Raw genomic sequence first — 19,832 nt, forward strand, 5'->3', positions numbered from 1 at the left:
GGCGGGAGCGCCCCCGCGCTCCCACGCGGCGCACTGTAGCAGTGCGCCACCGGGCCGGCCCTGACATATTTCACTTAACATAATATCTTCCAGGCTCATCCATGTTGCTGAGAATAACATGATTTCATTTTTTTAAATGGCCGAATAGTATTCCATTGTGTATATATGCCACATTTTCTTTATCCATTCATTCATGGTCACAGGTTAATTCCATGTCTTGGCTATTGTAAATAGTGCTGCAATAAACACGGGGGTGCAGGTATCTCTTTGTTATACTGATTTCCTTTCCTTAAGCAAAAAATCTGAACCAAAGAAATATGTAGATGGCAAATAAACACATGAAAAGATGCTTAATATTATCAGACGTTAGGGGAAATGTAAAACTAAAATCACAATGTGATACTACTACATACTTATTAGAATAGCTAAAATAAAAAAATGACTGACAATACCAAGTTCTAGAATTCTCATACACTGCTGGTGGAATGCAAAATGGTACAGCCACTGTGGACAATCCTTTTCCTTAGGAATTTAAAACATACACTTACCCTACAACCCAGGAATCAAATTGCTAAGTATTTACTCAAGAGAGTACTTTTTACACTCATTAAACACTTGTATGTGAATGTTTATAGCAGCTTTATTCATAATAACCAAAAATCATTAACAATCCACATGTCCTTTAATTGATGAATGGATAAACAAACCATGATATATCCTTACTATGGAATACTATTCAGTAATAAAAAAGAATAAGCTACTGATACTCACAATAATATGGATGAATGTCAAACACAGTATGCTAAGTGAAAGAAGCCAAAGACTGTATAATTCCATTTATATGACATTCTGGAAGAGGCAACACTATAGAAACAGAAAACAGTTCAGTGGTTGCCAAAGCCTGGGGGTGTGGAAAAGGACTGACTACAAGGGCACAAGGAAATTTTGGGGGTGATGGAACTAACTGTTCTATATCAGGGTGGTGGTGGCTGGTGGAGATGGTAGTTACACGACTACACAAAACTCATAGAACTATACACAAAAAAATATGAATTTTACTGAACGTAAATTATACTCCAATAAAAAAACTGAAGGTAAACACTAAAAAATAGAAATATAATAACTAACTTTCAAACCAGCTGAGGAAAACATAGAATAAAGAAAACAATTAGGGCTGGCCAGTTAGTTCAGTTCATTATCAGCACCATACTCTAACCAACTGAGCTAACTGGCCGCTCCAGCTCATTTGCTTAGAACTTCATGTTACGGGCCGGCCCAGTGGCGCACTCGGTAGAGTGCGGCACTTGGGAGCACAGTGGCGCTCCCACCAAGGGTTCGGATCCCATATAGAGACCGGTCTGCTCACTGGTTGAGGGCGGTGCGGGCACGACACCAAGGGTTGCGATCCCGTTGCCGGTCGCGGTACAGGCGCGACACCGAGGGTTGCTATCCCATTACCGGTCACAAAAAAAGACAAAAAAAAAAAGAACTTCATGTTACAATGCTAAGGTCGTTTGGATCCCCTTACCAGCCAACCCCACCTCACCCCCCCCAAAAAAAAATCCAAGAGAAGGTACAAAAGGAATGGGAAAGTGCTATAAATAGAAATAATAAAGAAGATGGTAGAAATCAGTCTAACATGTCAGCAATCATAATGAACATAAATAGATTAACTCACCTGCTAAAAGATACTCTCAAATTGGATAAACCAAATCCAGCTGTATGCTTCATAAGACATAGGCCTAAAACTAAATAACATCAAAATATGAAATTAAGTAAAATAAAGGTAAGTTAAAACCTCCAAAAATGATTCCATGCTTAATGACATCTTATTTGCAATACTGAGAGATCTGGACTTATATAACCTAAGATTCCAAAGGGCTATTTTATTGTATTTGTCATTTTTTTTCAATCTCAAAAATTAAGCCAGACCTATGGCTCCTAGTTGCACTGAATCAATAAGGTACGTACTTCCTCCACTAACATTTAAACACCACAGTGCTGGCAAATGAACCGGATATAATTTTCAAAGGTGTTGTGGTAACATGATGACAGTCATTAGGTAAACAGAAATCAGGACAAAGTGTACTTTCAGTAGAGTTATATACTATTTAAGTGAATTATCAAGCATGAATATACAATTACAGTTAAGTTGCTTGCAGAATGTTTTGTACTGTAAATTACTCTGGATGCAGTATATGCTTCCTAGTTATTATATGCAGCCATATAACATAAATGTTATTTTCTACCTGAACCTGTTAAATACCAGGAGATAACACTGTTGAGATTTCTAGGAAGAAGGAACCAGTAAGAAAGGAAAAAAGACTAGTCATGAATTGAAAAAGTATTAATCCTATATCCCAGCAGATACAGATGTGTAAACAGAGAATTAAGGATAAGAGTTTGCTAAAAATAAAAAATAAAATCTCTTACTTGTCAGACTTTAAAATTTTTTCAAATTACTGCAATGTTATCTAAACCTCAAAACAATCATTTGCAATAAAAAGTATTACCATCTATTTGATAAATGATAAAACTGAGGCATGAAGATTAAGGCACAAAGATCATATTGAGTAGCAGACCCAGAACTAGAACATAAATTCTGCTAATCTCCATTCCTATACCATTTTCTAGATCCTGTTGACATATGTAAAAAGACAAAGTCCCTCATTTGCATATAAAATGCACTTACATATAAAAACCACACAAAAATGGCCATTTTATAAGAGTACCACACTGCTATTACAATGAACAGATTTTCTCAAATCATATAAACAACATGCTCACCTAGCACATTCTAAATTATTTCATTTACGAAATCGAAAGAAAAACTTAAAAACATCATCTACTACATTAATCTTTGTGATAGTTTCAAAACAAGTGTTAGTTAAATACTTTTCCTTTTGCTATAACTCTACTCAAAGACTAATAAAATAATTTTTAAATGTTTTGAAATATTACAAACTGATACTTTAAGGCTTATTATGTTTATTTTATGTAATAATTTTACTTTTATTTACTTAAAACATGCACTGCCTTTCATATGATGTTTTACATGGCAAGTGACAAAACTCCTTGCAGCTGACAGTTGGGACAACTTCCGAGAAACACTGCTCAGTGATCCACAACCACTGAACCGCTCCATTAATGTGTGCCAGTCCTAATTAGTAATTCTCTCCAAGTACTACCCTCTAGGATTTGAATCTTAACTTCTGGAACCAACCGACATACTATAATCTTATGTTATCATAACTAGGCAAAGAAAAAAAATTCCATGACTAAACCCCCAAAAGATATAACTAAGCTATTTGTAAAACACAAGCAAATGTGATGAGAGACTCAACATCGTACAAGCACTCAAATACAGCTATTCTCAAATATTTTACCAAAAAGTCATGAACTTTGGGGAAATAACTGAGTGCTAAATACACATCTGTCACACAGAATTCTTCATTTAACAACAAAGTAAGTAAAGTGGACAATACAATGGATCTGGAACACAGATATAGTCCCTACAACTACACGTTTTAACAACTGTAATAAAAAGATCATGTATAATGGAATTTTTCCCCGACGGGTAAGAAAGGAAAGCTTATTAAAATTTTTAATCGCTTCTTTTTTTGTTTTTTAGTTTTGTTTGTTTGGCAGCTGGCCAGTATTGGGATCCGGGGATCCAAACCCTTGACTGTGTTATTGGCCGTACAGCAGAGAGGGTGTCCGCCCAATACCAGCTCTAACCAACTGAGCTTACTGGCCAGACCAAATGGAAAAGGTATTATCGTGTAGGATCTATGTCAGAAAGTTTAGACTGAGTTTCAATAACTGAGACCCTTAATGATTTGGTAAGTTGTCTTAACTTGCGTCTATTCCTTCAGAGAATTCTGAAGGTTTTTATCCCTTCCTTTCTTGAGAAATTGGGTAACCACAGTCACAGCGGATAGAAACAGCTCAAAAGGGGAGGTCAGGTAGGACAGCACAATTTCCCATTTGCTAACACACAAAAAACAGCCCCTGATCCTCAAGAACTTCATTGTCCAAGGAAAGAAAAATAAACTTGAAAAGACAGTTTTTAAATTGTACATTAAGATACATTCATACCATATAATCCGCTTCTTTCCAGAATTAAAGTTAAGGAAACAATCAGAAATGAGAACAAAGATTTATGTGCCAGACTGTTTATCAATGTGTTTTTATACTGTGGAAAAAACAATCTAAATTTTCAGCATTAGAAAAAAAATTAAATACATTACATTGCATCCACAAAATAGAGTGCTTAATAAAACATTTTTTATTTTTTAAAGATGACCGGTAAGGGGATGTTAACTCTTGACTTGGTGTTGTCAGCACCACGCTCTCCTGAGTGAGCAAACCGGCCATTGCTATATAGGGATCCGAACCCGTGGCCTTGGTGTTATCAGCACCACACTCTCCCGTGAGCCACGGGCCAGCCCTAATAAAACATTTTTTATTTCTTAAAGATGACCGGTAAGGGGATGTAAACTCTTGACTTGGTGTTGTCAGCACCACGCTCTCCTGAGTGAGCAAACCGGCCATTGCTATATAGGGATCCGAACCCGTGGCCTTGGTGTTATCAGCACCACACTCTCCCGTGAGCCACGGGCCAGCCCTAATAAAACATTTTTAAAGGACTAGTTAACGACATGGCAATATTTTCACAATATGTTCATTTTGTAAGAAAAAAAGGAACACATAAAATTATATACAGCTTAATCCCCATTAATTTTATAATCAGGAAAAAAAATTTTTTTAAATTTCATTAACTATACACTCTTCACGGTAAGGGCCATTAAGAAAGTTATATTATCACTTAAAAAGAATTTTTATAGGTTCCACAACCCCAGACATTCTGCTCTAACAGTATTTCGCTAATGCATCCTCACTGGGTGTAAATGTTGGAACTTCATAAATTCTTCAGTTCCCCCTAACAAGAGTGTTCTTCCTAATCAGGCAAGTAAAAAAATGATAGATGGATGTAATCATAGCCATTAAAAAGGAAGCCGATGTGTACTTTGCAAACTATTCAAGAAGGAAACTGAGTGACAACAGGAATGAGCCAGCATAAAATCACTACTAAAATACACGCGCGTGGGCTGTAACGTGGGGCTTAGCTTTGTATGTGCAACGTCTTCATGCTTCAACACGAGTCTGGGCTGTGGGGAGAGGCTAGAGACTGACGAGTGAGCACGTGGAACGCAAATACTACCGGAACTGGCGACTCCCCAGGCTTGTCACCGACTCAGAGTGACCTCATGGGCTGTAACGAAGCAGTCACTGAAGCCTGGCACGTGGGCCTCGGAAATGAGGAACCGGACACGCCGGAACGGGAGCGTACGCGAGGCGGGAGGCGTCGTCCCTTCGAACCGCGGCCGAGTCTCTGGACACGGGGCAGGCGCTTTATCCAGTGGAACGAACGGAACGTGGGCGTCCACAACGTACCGTGACAGGTGCGTTCATTCTAGGAAACAAACGCAGTGTTTACTTCCTGAAAACCTCAGAATAAACTGTAACGACGCTGCAAAGTATTCACATCGCAGGCCACGTTAACGAGAAAGAAAGAAGGAAAGAGTGAAGGTCTCGTCATAACGGAGCGCCTTGCAAAGTGACCGGTGCTCTGCAGGGCGTCCAGGCTCGGCGGAGACGCTCCCGGTACGCCGCCCGAGGGAACTGCCCGGCTCCGCAGACCGATACAAACAGCCGGGGGGCGGGAGGCACTTCCCGCCGCGCACCTCGTCCCGCAGCCCGGCAGCCTGGGGCGGGGGCGGCGGGGACAGAGGGACAAGCGAGTGTGGACTGGACAAACGGGGGCGTAAGTCTGGGCAGAGCACCGACCTGGGGTCCGCCTTCCCCTCGTACAGCAGTGGTGCCTGGGCCGCGCAACTGTGACAACAGGAATCTCCACGGCGCGCCCCCTAATCCTTTTTTGACTCTTCCCGCCCGTTTTGCCGCGCGCTCGCGCCCCTCCTCCAACCCGAGACTCCTGCGGGCCTCCAAAACGCCCCTTGGCCGCCCCGCCCAGTGCGCGCGATAAGTCGTCCTTAAGTCTCGCGATAGGCTCCCCCCCCCCCCCCCCCCCCCCGACCTGGGGTCCGCCTTCCCCTCGTACAGCAGTGGTGCCTGGGCCGCGCAACTGTGACAACAGGAATCTCCACGGCGCGCCCCCTAATCCTTTTTTGACTCTTCCCGCCCGTTTTGCCGCGCGCTCGCGCCCCTCCTCCAACCCGAGACTCCTGCGGGCCTCCAAAACGCCCCTTGGCCGCCCCGCCCAGTGCGCGCGATAAGTCGTCCTTAAGTCTCGCGATAGGCTCGCCCCTCGCCCCTCCCCCCGCGAGTGAATGCGCGAACGAGAAAGGAGGAGGGCGCTCTGGGCGACGGCGCCGCGGACGCCATTATCCTCTGTTTCTCGCTGCACCGACCTCCACATCTCGCCTGCTTCCCACTTATTTGCGGCCTGTAGGTAACTGGAGTCATCGGGGCTTGAGTAGTATAGACTCGGGTAGGGGACTGGCCTCCCTGAGAAACTGCGTTGACTTTTTCCAAGCCGGCTTTTCTCGGGCCCTACTGGCCTGACGGCTCAAAGGGAGGCGCCGGAGGGAGGTGGAGTTGTCTCCTCCTCCGTCGCCTCGATTGACGCGGCCTTGGGCCAATCGCTGCGCCCTCGCGCCACTGCTGGAGCGCAGGCAGCCAATTGGGCGCGGCGGCGGGTAGGAGGAGGCGGGGGAGGGCCTGCGCTCCTTCTCTGTCTAGCCGTGACCTGCCGAGGCGTCGCGGCTGCGGAGGGACGGCGGCCTCGCGCGGTGAGGAGTGGGGCTGGGCGAGCAGCGCGTGCGGGTGAGGGTAGGAGCCCAGTTTTTCCGCTTAAGGGAGGCGTCCTAGGGGTGCGCGGTGGTTGGCTGCTCCGAGGACGGACGTTGTTCGGTTCCCCTCCCCCACCGCCGCCATTTCCCTGAGCGTGTATCCGCAGTCCGCGTTGTGGTGCTGGCGACTTTGGGGAGATCACGAGGCAGGTCTCTTTAGGACGGGCTGTAGTTAAGTCGTGTTGGGAATTGGGCACCGTGCGTGAGGACGGGACAGGGGCGGTGGGTGGGAGTCCGAAGTGTGGAGGACGCCGCGGCGCCGCCGACGCCTTCTTTGTGTGGGCCCCGCCGCACATCGGACTCCCGGCCCGAGGTCGGGGCAGCAGCGGGGGCGATGGAACGGCCGGAGCGGCCTCCGTTGCTTTGTCTCTCCGACGGTGGGGGAGGGCGCGGGGGATGAGATCTCGGGGCCTCGTGGTGGGTGGGGGAGGGGGTCCGCGCGCGGCTCCGCCTAGTAGCACGTAGTCGCCATTACGCGGGCCGCCATTTCCTGTCGGATCCGGGTGAGGAGAGGTGCGGCGCCTCTGCTTTCACTTTTTCAATTCCTGTTACTCGGCTGTCGCCGGTCGCGATATCGGGTAGGAAGGGAGCACGTTTGTGCTTGGCTGCTCGAGCACGTACTTAGCGATTTGGGGGGGTACGAGGAATGGTGGTTACAGGGCCTGAAGTTGGGCGCGCGGCAGTTACCCTGACAGACCCTGCTATCTTTGCTTAAAATCCCTTATCCGAATTTTCGGCCCCACCTTAGAATTTAAGTGAGTGATGGGCCGGAAGGATATCGTTTAGTTGTTAAAAGAGTGATATATCCACCAGCGTTATGGAACAATAGGGGGTACAAATGCTTCCTCGATTTTTAGCTCTACGCTGGCAAGCCGTACTTTAGTAGGGACCACATGCCTACCAGCTCCGAGACGGCAGCTAAGAGGCCCTGTGCAGTCCTGTCTCCGTTCTGTCACAGCATTTTTAGCTTTTTCTGTTAGAGGTAGAATTGTCGGGTTATGCCGTTTTTAGCCTAACTTAAAATACTCCGCTAGTGATTGTATTAGTGTTGAAGGGCTCTATTAACTCTGTTGAATAGTAAAATGGTAGTGGCAGTTTGGGTTTGGTCCTACTTAAGGTTTTTAGGATTTTTTTCTCCGGTAGATCGATCTGGGTTTTGGATATGGCTTGCATTTGCCGTTGTATTTTCAGATTTCAAAGATAAGGTTTTCAAGTCACGAGTCGAAAGAAACCCAAAAACATTTACAAATTTCATTATAAAACTAGTTTTGTTTCCGGTGAATGAGATGCAGTTTATTTTACAGATTTATGTCTTATAGACAAAACTAGGTTATACCTTTTTCGGCTTCTATGAATATGCAGTATAAAACAACTAGTTGCCATGGTGGGACTCAATCCAATGGCTAAAATTAATTTTTCCTCTCAGCAGAAAATCAGTTAGGCTCCTTTGACTTTTTTTTTCTTGAGGCTATCGCTTGGATTTTAAGACCCTAAAATGAAGAATCGAGTTTTAGAAATAGTTTGTTGCGTTCAAATCAGTGTTTATTGTGATCAGAAATTCGTATTTGGTAATAAGAATAAACAAAAAAAAAAAGCGAATCTGATTTATGTTGGTTTTTATAGGCTACTGCAGCACTAGGGTGTCTGTTGTTGGTCCCGCCCACAACACTTCAGTTCTGCTCTGCAAGGATATATAATAACTGGTACGTTCCAGAAGTGAAGTTTATATGTTTTGGTTTTTTGCTCTTTTAAACATTTAGCAAGATGCACCGCTTATTTTCCAGTAAGCTAAGTGTATACTAGCTTCTTTATTTTTCAGCAGAGTGGTGTGTCCATTTAACACGAGAAGATGGAAACTGAACAGCCAGAGGAAACCTTCCCCAACACTGAAACCAATGGTGAATTTGGTGAGAGGACATTTTAATTGTATCAATTCGGTACTTTCTGTTCTGTTAATTTTGTTAATTTTACTGTTACTTTATCGTGTGGCTTAATTTGCTGTCCTTTCTGTTTACATGAGTAAAATTTTAGTTTTATACCGAGATATTTATCAGTTACGTCTTAAATTTTATTATGAATTAGAAGACACTGATTTACATAGGTAACTATGTAAACTAAAAGGGCAGAAAGCCAATAAATATAAATGTAAAATTTTTCTTTTTACATTTTGGAATTTCTAACCCTTGGAAGTATTTTGTCATGCTGTCATGTGTTTAGTAAATGAAGGAAGCATAAGACCAAGACTGTAACAGTGCCTTTGGCCTTTTTAAAACATGTTTGTAGTTAGCCACAAATCTCAGAACGGAGATGTTTTCTCTAACCTACAAGTTAAAACTAAACTGTAATTAGAGTGATTTTTTTTTTTGAAGACATTGCTGCTTTCTTTGAAATCTGAACTGTTAATTTCTAGGTAAACGCCCTGCAGAAGATATGGAAGAAGAACAAGCATTTAAAAGATCTAGAAACACCGATGAGATGGTTGAATTACGTATTCTGCTTCAGAGCAAGGTATAAACTTTATTCTTGAGATTGTTGAGGTAGTTCATACTCAAGTAGAAATTAAGATAAATTTTGTTTGGCCTTCTGTGAAGACTTCAAAGCTTTACATATTGAAGAATATAAAAGATCTGTTTTGTGTGGTTCTTTTTAAACAGACTTTATAGGCCCTTGTGGTTTTGTTTTGCAATAATTAAAATGAAAGCCCTTGCTGTAGTGAGCCGCTACGGGTCAAACTAGAAGGGTGTGGGGGTGGTTCTTTAAGCATTAATGGATTAAAGTTTGGTTGCATTGTGGACTCCTTAGGAATCATCTTAGTTGGCAGTTTACTTACTGCTTATTACATGTCACAATGTGGAGGTACCTACTGATGATTAAATTTTTTTCTTTACAAGGGGATACTGTAAAATAAACCTGTGCTCAAGTGTTACACTCTTTCTGAGTCTTGGAATATTCTGGATATTCCAAAGCTTAGTCTTAAAGTGTTTGGTCCTCAAAGCATATAGCTTTTTTTTTTTTTTTTGGACCTGATGTTTGATGGCCCCAAATAGGTTTTTAGACTATAACAAAGAGATGTTAGAGATTTCTTTATTAGTTAAAGTTAAGAGCATAGGTGAATGGATTAATTTTATAGAAAGGCAAAATAATTTTTGTCTGTTCTTCAGAATGCTGGGGCAGTGATTGGAAAAGGAGGCAAGAATATTAAGGCTCTCCGCACAGACGTAAGTATTAAAGAGTTTACTACACAAGCAGCTTCAGTTTATGTGTTTCTAGAAATTTGAAGATTTACATCATAGAAATCATTTAATAGTCTAGTTAGTTACAGGCCATTTGTAGTAATTGATTACATAGATGATTCAGATAAGGTTTGCCATTCCCATTTTAACAAAAACCCCAGATTGAGTAGGTCGTGGGGTTTATATTAAATTTCTACACTTTCTAATAAGATTCTACCAAATCATTCACTTCAAGCAAGATAACATCTTAATTAGAAATAGTGACAAAGCGTAAAAGCCCTTAATTGCACTATTTCCCATGTGTGAACTAATTATACAGTATTACTGAAAACTATTGCAGGTGGCTGATTAAATCCAGAAATTTTTTTATTTCCTTTTTAAAAAAACTGTCTATCTGTTCTTTAACAGCTTGCACATGGAGCACAAAGAATTTAATGTTAAGGTTGCGTGGTTTAAATATGGGTGAAGAATAGAGTAGGCACTTAATCTTATAGTTAAGAAACCGTTTGTCAATACCTATGATTTGTTTGAGTCTTCATATTTTACAGTGGGTTGACTCTTGTGATTAGACACATTAAATGTTGGCAGCACCAGAAGTGACCATATTTATAGGATCTAGCTACACCAAAATATCTAATTTTTTTCTCATAGTGTACACATTTCTTAATGTTTTCTTGCTAAAATTGAAGCAAATAACTTTGTGTTGAGTACTTATTTGACAGTATTTCATTTCTCTCTTGGTCGCAGATCTTTGTATGTTCTCTTGATTACTGTAAACTGAACTTGAAAATTTGTTTAAAATTTTACAAACCTGCCTATTAAGATCTAGGAATGCATTTTAAACCTCCAGAAAACCAAAACAGTCTTTTACTAGTTAGGGTTTTTGGTGGTGTGGGAATTTTTGTTTTGTCTTTTATAAACCTCTCTCCTCTTAATCCAGATGTTCTGTATAATTATCTGGGTTAATTTCCCCATTTCCTCAAGAATTTCAGTAAACTTTCAGTCATGACAGGTTTTGTGTCTACCCTCATGAGCCAGCCTGCTACTGAAACATCATTTGTTTTTTTTTTCTTTTGTTTTTGGTTTTTTTGGGTTTTTTTGGTTTTGGTTGGTTTTTTATTTGTTTGGTTTCGGTTGGTTTTTGTTTTTTTTGTTTTTTTTTTTTTTTTATTCAACTCCCTGGTCCACATAACACGTTGCATCAGTCATGACAGGTTTTGTGTCTACCCTCATGAGCCAGCCTGCTACTGAAACATCATTTGTTTTTTTTTTCTTTTGTTTTTGGTTTTTTTGGGTTTTTTTGGTTTTGGTTGGTTTTTTATTTGTTTGGTTTCGGTTGGTTTTTGTTTTTTTTGTTTTTTTTTTTTTTAATAAAAAGCTAGAATCATCATTTGAAGTCCTTAAATGTTAAACCACAGTCAAGTATAGAGAAGTCCATTATTGTGTTAGTCTTCAGAACAACTTAAGCTTGTTTCATTAATTGAGAGTATGAGTATAGTTTGTATTAAATTAAAATTTATTGCTTTTCCCCCTTTTCCCTCTCCTTGTTTTTTTGGCCATATATCTCCGTTGCCCATGTACTGGATCGACTTACCCCTGCGTTGCCCACCATGACGTTGGCCCATCCGCCCCTGAACGCCCATGTGAAAACCCTGGTTGGCTATGCCCAAAAATGTGCTCGTTGCCAAACGGGTACCATACTTGACAACTTCTGATTGAATGCCCATGCCCAATGCCAACATCCACGAACGCCAATGACCAATGCAGTACAATGCCAGTGTTTCAGTCCCAGACAGCAGTGGCCCCGAGCGGTATGTCCCAACAGTTTATGCCTCACTGCCTGATTAGAAAGAGAGAAATGTATTTTATTACCTGCCTTTTATATAATTAAATAGTATCCCCTTTAGACGGTGTATTGTTTTTCAAGTTTCTGTCTTATTTTCCCCATTAAGTCTTTTTGTCACTGAACTTTTACCGTGAGTTGCCCACCCAAACGATCCACTAATTTTATTTCGATGGAAGGAGCACAGCTTCAAGTGTTGCATATTTGCTGCATTGTAAATCAGATTGTTACCAAAATAGTCTCTCGCTCTGTCTTTGTGGCCCACCTTGCTTCCCGACATTGCCTGTTCATAATTTTTTCTGATGAAATGCTAACTCTGGTTCACTTTCCTCCACTTCTCATTTGTGTTGTCTTGTTTTGTCTTGCATTTGTATTTGTTTTCTTGCAGAGCCCATTAGTGATCTAATCTAACTGGTATCCATAATCTTACTCCAGATATAATGTTCACCACTTGCATTATTTTCCCCCACTTTGCCTAAGAGAAGGTGTGCCAGTATTACCAATGTAACAGCGAGGGTATCCTTACCTTAGTGGTGGCGGGGAACATAAATATTCAACTCTGCTTCAGTTCTGGTCAATTTATTGCCCACTTATTCTGAGCCCTTCCAAAAGCCCATTCTCTCTGTCTCTCTGCAAGTCTAATACTGTTATCGTGTCTGTATTGGGCATAAAACAAAATGCATGTGAAAAATCTATAAATAGGCTACTTTAAATGGGGAATATTAAATAATTGTATGTTACTTCTCTGTAAAAGTTCATGTGACTACTGATGACAAACAAAACTCATTTTTCTTTTTCACCTTTTTTGTACTATCTGGTATTTGTGATGTTTGACAGCATATTGAGTATCAGTGCTGATATTGAAACAATTGGAGAAATTCTGAAGAAAATCATCCCTACCTTGGAAGAGGTAGGCTCATTTTTTTTTTTTTTAATGTATTTGGCAATACAAGGGGGAATGTTTAAAGTGTATTTTATTGTGGCTTAATGGGGGAGGTGGAGAGACAGTGGGTATAACAGTTTGTAGCAGTAACATCTTACAACTTGCTACAGATTGCACACGCATTTTTTTATTCAAAAAATATAGGCTGGCCACTCACGGAGTAAATATGAACTGCTCGTGGTCATGCACTTCTGTGGATTTAGTGTGCATTTTATAGGCTTTGGTTTTAGAGGGGATATTTTTCAAATTAGAAAATTGTTAATTGTGGGGATATTTTGAAAAGAATTATTTGGATCTAGTTAGAGGATTTTAAGATTCTATGTAGTTTATTTACTAGGTGTATAAAGAAAAATATCTTGAGTTTTAATGTTAAGCAGTTTCTCATTATTTAATAATGTAGATTTAAAGTATGTTGTAGTAGCTTTACCAATATATGCGACAATAGCCTGATCACGCTAGACACTTAACCTATTACTCTTATTTTTCTACTTTCAGGGCCTGCAGTTGCCATCACCCACTGCAACCAGCCAGCTCCCGCTCGAATCTGATGCTGTGGAATGCTTAAATGTATGTCATAGTGCCATTGAACCCCACTGAAGTATGGAGCCTGGCCCATAGGATTGATTTTATTTTTAACATAGTGTACTTTTCCCATCTCTATAGAAAAGGCTTAAAAGCATGATACATGAATGGTCTTCCAACTCACTGTTGACCCTGCTCCATGCTGCAGTGGGAATTAACTACATTTGCAAAGTGCTTTGCAGTCATTTTTATTATGGTGTTATTTGAATGTTAATAATAATTTTGTGGTAACAGCGACATGCTAAATGGCTGCAGTGTGGGTATGGTGTTGCAGGACCTGAAAATAAAATAGTTTTTTAAGGTGGTGCAGAATGTCCTTTTTGGGCCTGGCTATTGAGGATAATAAGCACATAACTGGTAAAGTTATTGAAATATAAATTCAGGTTGCTCACTGCAACAGTATATTGTTGTGCTTATAGCAGATAAGTGTGTGTTGGGGAGTTATTGATTTGAGACTAAAATTTTATAATTCTCCCTTCACAGTACCAACACTATAAAGGAAGCGACTTTGACTGTGAGTTGAGACTGTTGATTCATCAGAGTCTGGCAGGAGGAATTATTGGAGTCAAAGGTGCTAAAATCAAAGAACTTAGAGAGGTAAAGGCGCTATTTTGTTTTTTCTTACCATACTCCTTACTGCGAAATAATTTTTTATATAGACTTGTCTCTGTAGGCTTTTCTCACTCCCCTATGAGTTCCTTCCCTAAGATAACTTATCACTTTATCTAGTTTACTATTAAAATAACAAAAAGACCTGGCAGTGGTAGACAAGTTATTATGTCAAATACTACAATATTGCAAAGTTTTTACATTGGGGAAAAATTAGAGTTCAGTGTACATTTATCTGAACCTAGGAAATCTATTTTATTTATTTCTAATAATTTTTCTCTTTTTGTAAACTTATTACAGAACACTCAGACAACAATCAAGCTTTTCCAGGAATGCTGTCCTCATTCCACAGACAGAGTTTTTCTTATTGGAGGGAAGCCTGATAGGGTTGTAGAGTGCATAAAGATTATCCTTGATCTTATATCTGAGGTATTTTCAGACACTTTTTGTTTTACTTTCAGTTTCATGAAACAAACTGATACCTCTTCTATAAAAGTAATTCCAGGATGTGTAGACTATGTCTTTATTTGCTCTTTCCCTAGCAACTTTCTGTCACCTGGCTTTAGCCATCATTTTAGTTTAGAAATGACTTTGGAAAAGTGGAGAGTGGTCGTTCGATCACCAGCCTTTGGTCCTTCAAATGAAGTTTCCTGAAGTGATGTTTGTGTCTTTGTACATTGCACAGCTTTCCCTCTGATGTGCTTCAGTAGTAAGGATTACAGGCCTGTCCAAGATACTGGCTCCTTCAACCCTTGGGAGGGCCAGTCCTTTGTAAACCATTGTGATGTGTGCATTGTAGTTTTCTGTGTGTAAAATGGCAGTCTTTTAAGAGCTAAGGGTAAAATCAAGCTATTCTTCCCACCCCCCACCCCCACCCACACACACACCATGGGCAGTAAAACTCACTTTTGTTTAGCACTTGCCGAAAGCATAGCATTTTTTAAGTCCTTTTTTTCCTGCTGTTATCTTTTCCCGTGTTTATGTCCCTGCCTCCAGTACCCTCTGGGAAAGCTAAATGACTTTTGTTTGTTGAGGAAGGGTTGGTATGAACTGAGGCTTTTTGTTACAGTCTGTAAGGTTGCTATATATTTTTGTTTTTAGTCTCCCATCAAAGGACGTGCGCAGCCTTATGATCCCAATTTTTATGATGAAACCTATGATTATGGTGGCTTTACAATGATGTTTGACGACCGCCGTGGACGTCCTGTGGGATTTCCCATGCGGGGAAGAGGTGGTTTTGACAGAATGCCTCCTGGTCGAGGTGGACGTCCCATGCCTCCATCTAGAAGAGATTATGATGATATGAGCCCTCGACGAGGACCACCTCCTCCTCCTCCCGGACGAGGTGGCCGGGGTGGTAGCAGAGCTCGGAATCTTCCTCTTCCACCACCACCACCACCTAGAGGAGGGTAAGCTTTCTACATCCACAAGTTATTAAAGTACGAGAGGCTGCATTTGGCAGTAGATAGGATAGACTTTGATTTGTGACATGTAAACAAGTTGAGTTTACAACAAGTATTATGCTTGCAGAGACCTAATGGCCTATGACAGAAGAGGAAGACCTGGAGATCGTTATGATGGCATGGTAAGAATTTTGGTTTGTCAGCAGTGTGTATGTGTGGGCTGTAAAGGGTCTTAAAGTCAAATAGTTAAAATTTTATTGAAGACTATAGTTAATAATTGAAAAGCTTTTGTTACCAGTGAATTTTGGTGTCATTTAAATCATTGTTTCTGTTTCCTGCTGGAGTGTGAAGACTTTATTGAGCTTTGTTCCCCAAAATACATAATTGCTCACCAATGTATATATTTTTCTAATGTAAAGTAGAAAATAAGCATATAAGAATGATAGCTCTATGACATAATGCAGTTCATATTGATATATTTTTATCTCTAACGCAGGTTGGTTTCAGTGCCGATGAAACTTGGGATTCTGCAATAGATACATGGAGCCCATCAGAATGGCAAATGGCCTATGAACCACAGGTTGAGTATCATGGGTGCTGATGTGCATATCAGTAATAAGATGCTGATGTGCTTGCCAAAAAGTCTTTTACTTCCCATAGTGTAATGTCTTTTATGAGTATTAAAGTACTTCAAGAATAATTTTGGACATAAAATAATTTTCTATTTTTTCTTTCTGCTTTTAGGGTGGCTCTGGATATGGTAAGTTTTCTCCTTCGTGAAATCAAACATTATTTCATGCTTTTTAAATGAACTTACTGCTCATTATTTAAATCAGATTATTCCTATGCAGGGGGTCGTGGCTCATATGGTGATCTTGGTGGACCTATTATTACTACGCAAGTAACTATTCCCAAAGATGTAAGTATTTCTTATATGACCAGGAGCATTTAATGAATCGATTTTATGATTATTGCCTCTTTCTGTAATTTCCTTAAATTCTTCAAAAGGTTTTGATAAAGGACTCCATTTTAGGATTGAGACGTTTAAGGACTTTAGTGAGGCATAATTCTGTAGTATAAGTCTTGTTAAGTGATGTTTAATGCTGTTAAGAAAAGTAGAGGGTTTTGAGTCCGTAATTAGCTTACTAAAGGTAATGTTAATATATGTAGTGCAAATGCATTATAAACCAAACTTAAACTAGTTAGGGGGGCAGGGGTGTTAAATAATGAATCACCCTGAATAAGTAACTACAGTTAATACTCTTGATGGCAGTTGAAAATATAGGGTAGTAAGTTTCTTTAAAAGTGTATCAAACTTATTTTTAAAAAATCTTTTCAGTTGGCTGGATCTATTATTGGCAAAGGTGGTCAGCGGATTAAACAAATCCGTCATGAGTCAGGAGCTTCGATCAAAATTGATGATCTTGGTGGACCTATTATTACTATGCAAGTAACTATTCCCAAAGATTTGGTTGGATCTATTATTGGCAAAGGTGGTCAGCGGATTAAACAAATCCGTCATGAGTCAGGAGCTTCGATCAAAATTGATGAGCCTTTAGAAGGATCCGAAGATCGGATCATTACCATTACGGGAACACAGGACCAGATACAGAATGCACAGTATTTGCTGCAGAACAGTGTGAAGCAGTATGCAGATGGTCAGTTTAAGTTTAGCTTTCTATTAGCTTACACATACTAAAACCTTAAAAAGCTTTTCTTAATTGATTTTCTTTTAGAAGCCATGGTGTCTCAACCTTTTGGGGACCTAACTTCTAAACATTCTTATAGCTTTGCCTTAATTTTCTTCCTTCTTACTAAAAATGAAGACATTCAATACTAATCTTGCTGGAAGAAGCCTTAACCAAGCAAACTTCTCATTTCTCTGGTGAAAACTGCTGCCAAAACCACTTGTTAAAAATTATACAGAGCCTGTAGAAAATATAGAAGATTCATTGGATGTTGGCCTAGTTCTGTGTGGAAGACTAGTGATTTTGTTGTTTTTAGATAACTAAATCGACAACAAATCACAGTCTGCCATATGGCACAGGCCATGCCTCTACAGGACAAATGATTGGTGCTGTAAAATGCAGCATTTCACACCTTACTGGCATTTCTTTGTCTTTTCTACCAAATATTAACAACTTTTAACTCCATTTTCTTAATTCTGCTCTACTAATGTCTGATTTACTATTAACTATTTTTCTTGAATTTTACATTGTTTTAATTTGTAATTACTAATTTTTTTTAATTCTTATTTCTAATTGTAATGGACATGTATATCATTTTAATTTAGCATTGAAATTGTCTTAATGTTGATTAAGATGTTACAAACAAAAATTCTAATTCGTACTTTTTTTTTCTTTTCTTTTATAGTGTGAAGCAGTATGCAGATGTTGAAGGATTCTAATGCAAGATATTTTTTCTTTTTTATAGTGTGAAGCAGTATTCTGGAAAGTTTTTCTAAGACTAGTGAAGAACTGAAGGAGTCCTGCATCTTTTTTTTTTTTTTTATCTGCTTCTGTTTAAAAAGCCAACATTCCTCTGCTTCATAGGTGTTCTGCATTTGAGGTGTAGTGAAATCTTTGCTGTTCACCAGATGTAATGTTTTAGTTCCTTACAAACAGGGTGGGGGGGGGAGGGTGTGCAAAAACTAACATTGAAATTTTGAAACAGCAGCAGAGTGAGTGAATTTTATTTTTTGTTCGTTGTGTTGGTGGTTAAAAAGAAAACAATTCCCCCCATGTAATTATTGTGAACACTTTGCTTTTGTGGTCACTGTAACATTTGGGGGGTGGGACAGGGAGAAAAGATATCCATAGTCCACATGTCCCTGGCATCTGTTCAGAGCAGTGTGCAGAATGTAATGCTCTTTTGTAAGAAACGTTTTATGATTTTTAAAATAAATTTAGTGAACCTATTTTTGGTGGTCTTTTTTTTTTTTTTTTTTAAGACAGTCATTTTTCAAATGGTGGCATAATTTCCCAATCCACCCAAAACTAAACACTAAGTTTGATTTTCAGCTCCTCTGTTGGATATAAGTGCATCTTTTCTCGGACATAGGCAAAATATCTTGGCAAATGGTTCTGGTGTTTTCTTGATGGTTTGAAAGTTCATTGCTTAGGAAGAAATTCCATCTTACATATTCATGCTTATAATAAGCTGGGGATTTTTTGTTTGTTTTTGCAAATGCTTGCCCCCACTTCAACAGTTTTCTGTTAGTTTTGAAGAAACGTGGTGGGGAGCAGTTCTACAAATTGAATAATGGTATAAGTATATACCAGAAGCCTGATTGGCAGCAAGTTTTATTAATCACAATAACACTTGGTTATGGAAGTGAGTGATGCTGAATAAATTCTGATTATTTTTATTAGGTAATTTCTCACCTATAGACTTACTGTCAAACTGCTAGTGTCTAGCCTATAGACTTACTGTCAACCTGCTAGTGTCTATTAGTTAAACTTTGTAAAATATATATATATTCTTGTTTTTCCATTGTATGCAAATTGAAAGATGTACCATTTCTCTGTTGTATGTTGGATTATGTAGGAAATGTTTGTGTACAATTCAAAAAAAAAAAAAATAAGTTCCTGTGGATGTTTTGTGTAGTATCTTGACATTTGTATTGATAGTTAAAAATTCACTTCCAATAAAACTCCCATGATGCTAGATTTGGTGTGTGCCCGATTTGAACAAGGATTGATTGACACCTGTAAAATTTATTGGAACCTTCCGAGGAAATATACTAGTCTTAAATTGTACTTTTTGGTGTGAAGTGTTTTTCTAGCATTTATAAATTTTAAAAATTGGGCAGGGGTGGTAGATAAATAATTCGAGTAGTTGGGCTCTCAGTTTGTTACAGGGGTAGTCTGGCAAAACGAGATAGTCATCATCCAATTCTTCTAGCCTTTCTCAGGCTACTGTGAGAAATTTTGAGTTTCTTAGATTCTTTCTTTAAAATAGCTCCACCTTGATGTTTGCAGTCTGCAGATATTGTTCCTGGCTTGTACATCCCTGAAATTTATCTGTTAATTTCCCACTGTCCAGAATGCTTGAGAATATCAAAAATTATATGGAAAAGAGGTCGTGAATGTAATGCTGCTCAAATTTGGAAAGAGGCTTGTGTGCAAGGATGGATAGGGCAGTTTTTCGAATAAGCCTTTTGAGGGAATTAGAATTTCACTGAACTTCAGTTTTAGTTTGGGGAGGGCTGTGAAATAAAACATCAAAATTTTTCTGAATACTACCTGTGGTATGGTTTTCCTAAAGGTGAAGTTAGGCCCAATTTTGACATAGGTGTTACTTAGCTTCCTTTTTGGGCATTTTTTTTTTTTTTTTTTGTCTTTT

At 39.5% G+C, this 19,832-nt stretch overlaps 2 protein-coding genes and 2 long non-coding RNA genes across 5 annotated transcripts in view; 2 read left to right on the plus strand and 2 right to left on the minus strand.

Moving 5' to 3' along the window:
- RMI1 (RecQ mediated genome instability 1) overlaps positions 1-5,458 on the minus strand; it is a 15,758-nt gene extending 10,300 nt beyond the window's left edge. Inside the window, exons 1-2 of one of the 2 annotated variants that reach the window (XM_008569043.1) lie at positions 5,225-5,458; positions 1,679-1,748 (exon numbers count right to left, since the gene is read on the minus strand). The gene's annotated coding sequence lies outside the window, so the exon portion shown is untranslated. The remainder of the gene's footprint in view (positions 1-1,678; positions 1,749-5,224) is intronic. The other variant, XM_008569044.1, reaches the window with a different exon arrangement.
- An 895-nt stretch (positions 5,459-6,353) lies between these two features.
- On the plus strand, positions 6,354-18,405 carry HNRNPK (heterogeneous nuclear ribonucleoprotein K). The gene is made up of 18 exons (XM_008569045.1): positions 6,354-6,471; positions 8,499-8,578; positions 8,695-8,782; positions 9,286-9,383; positions 10,037-10,093; positions 11,876-11,919; positions 12,789-12,861; positions 13,390-13,461; positions 13,960-14,073; positions 14,386-14,514; positions 15,187-15,494; positions 15,616-15,670; positions 15,985-16,068; positions 16,233-16,248; positions 16,325-16,407; positions 16,828-16,852; positions 16,982-17,146; positions 17,882-18,405. Exons 3-18 carry the CDS (start codon positions 8,725-8,727, stop codon positions 17,893-17,895), a joined length of 1,395 nt encoding a protein of 464 aa, XP_008567267.1. The 5' UTR covers positions 6,354-6,471; positions 8,499-8,578; positions 8,695-8,724; the 3' UTR covers positions 17,896-18,405.
- Positions 10,468-11,640, plus strand: LOC103587549. The gene is made up of 2 exons (XR_550235.1): positions 10,468-11,120; positions 11,323-11,640. It is a non-coding gene; the product is annotated as an uncharacterized LOC103587549 (long non-coding RNA).
- A 12-nt stretch (positions 18,406-18,417) lies between the features above and the next one.
- LOC103587551 lies at positions 18,418-19,276 on the minus strand. The gene is made up of 2 exons (XR_550236.1): positions 18,906-19,276; positions 18,418-18,871 (listed from the first exon to the last, which is right to left on the minus strand). It is a non-coding gene; the product is annotated as an uncharacterized LOC103587551 (long non-coding RNA).
- Positions 19,277-19,832: the final 556 nt, after the last annotated feature.

This window comes from Galeopterus variegatus, unplaced genomic scaffold (genome assembly GCF_000696425.1).
Source record: "Galeopterus variegatus unplaced genomic scaffold, G_variegatus-3.0.2 Scaffold460, whole genome shotgun sequence".
NCBI classification, from domain to species: domain Eukaryota; kingdom Metazoa; phylum Chordata; class Mammalia; order Dermoptera; family Cynocephalidae; genus Galeopterus; species Galeopterus variegatus.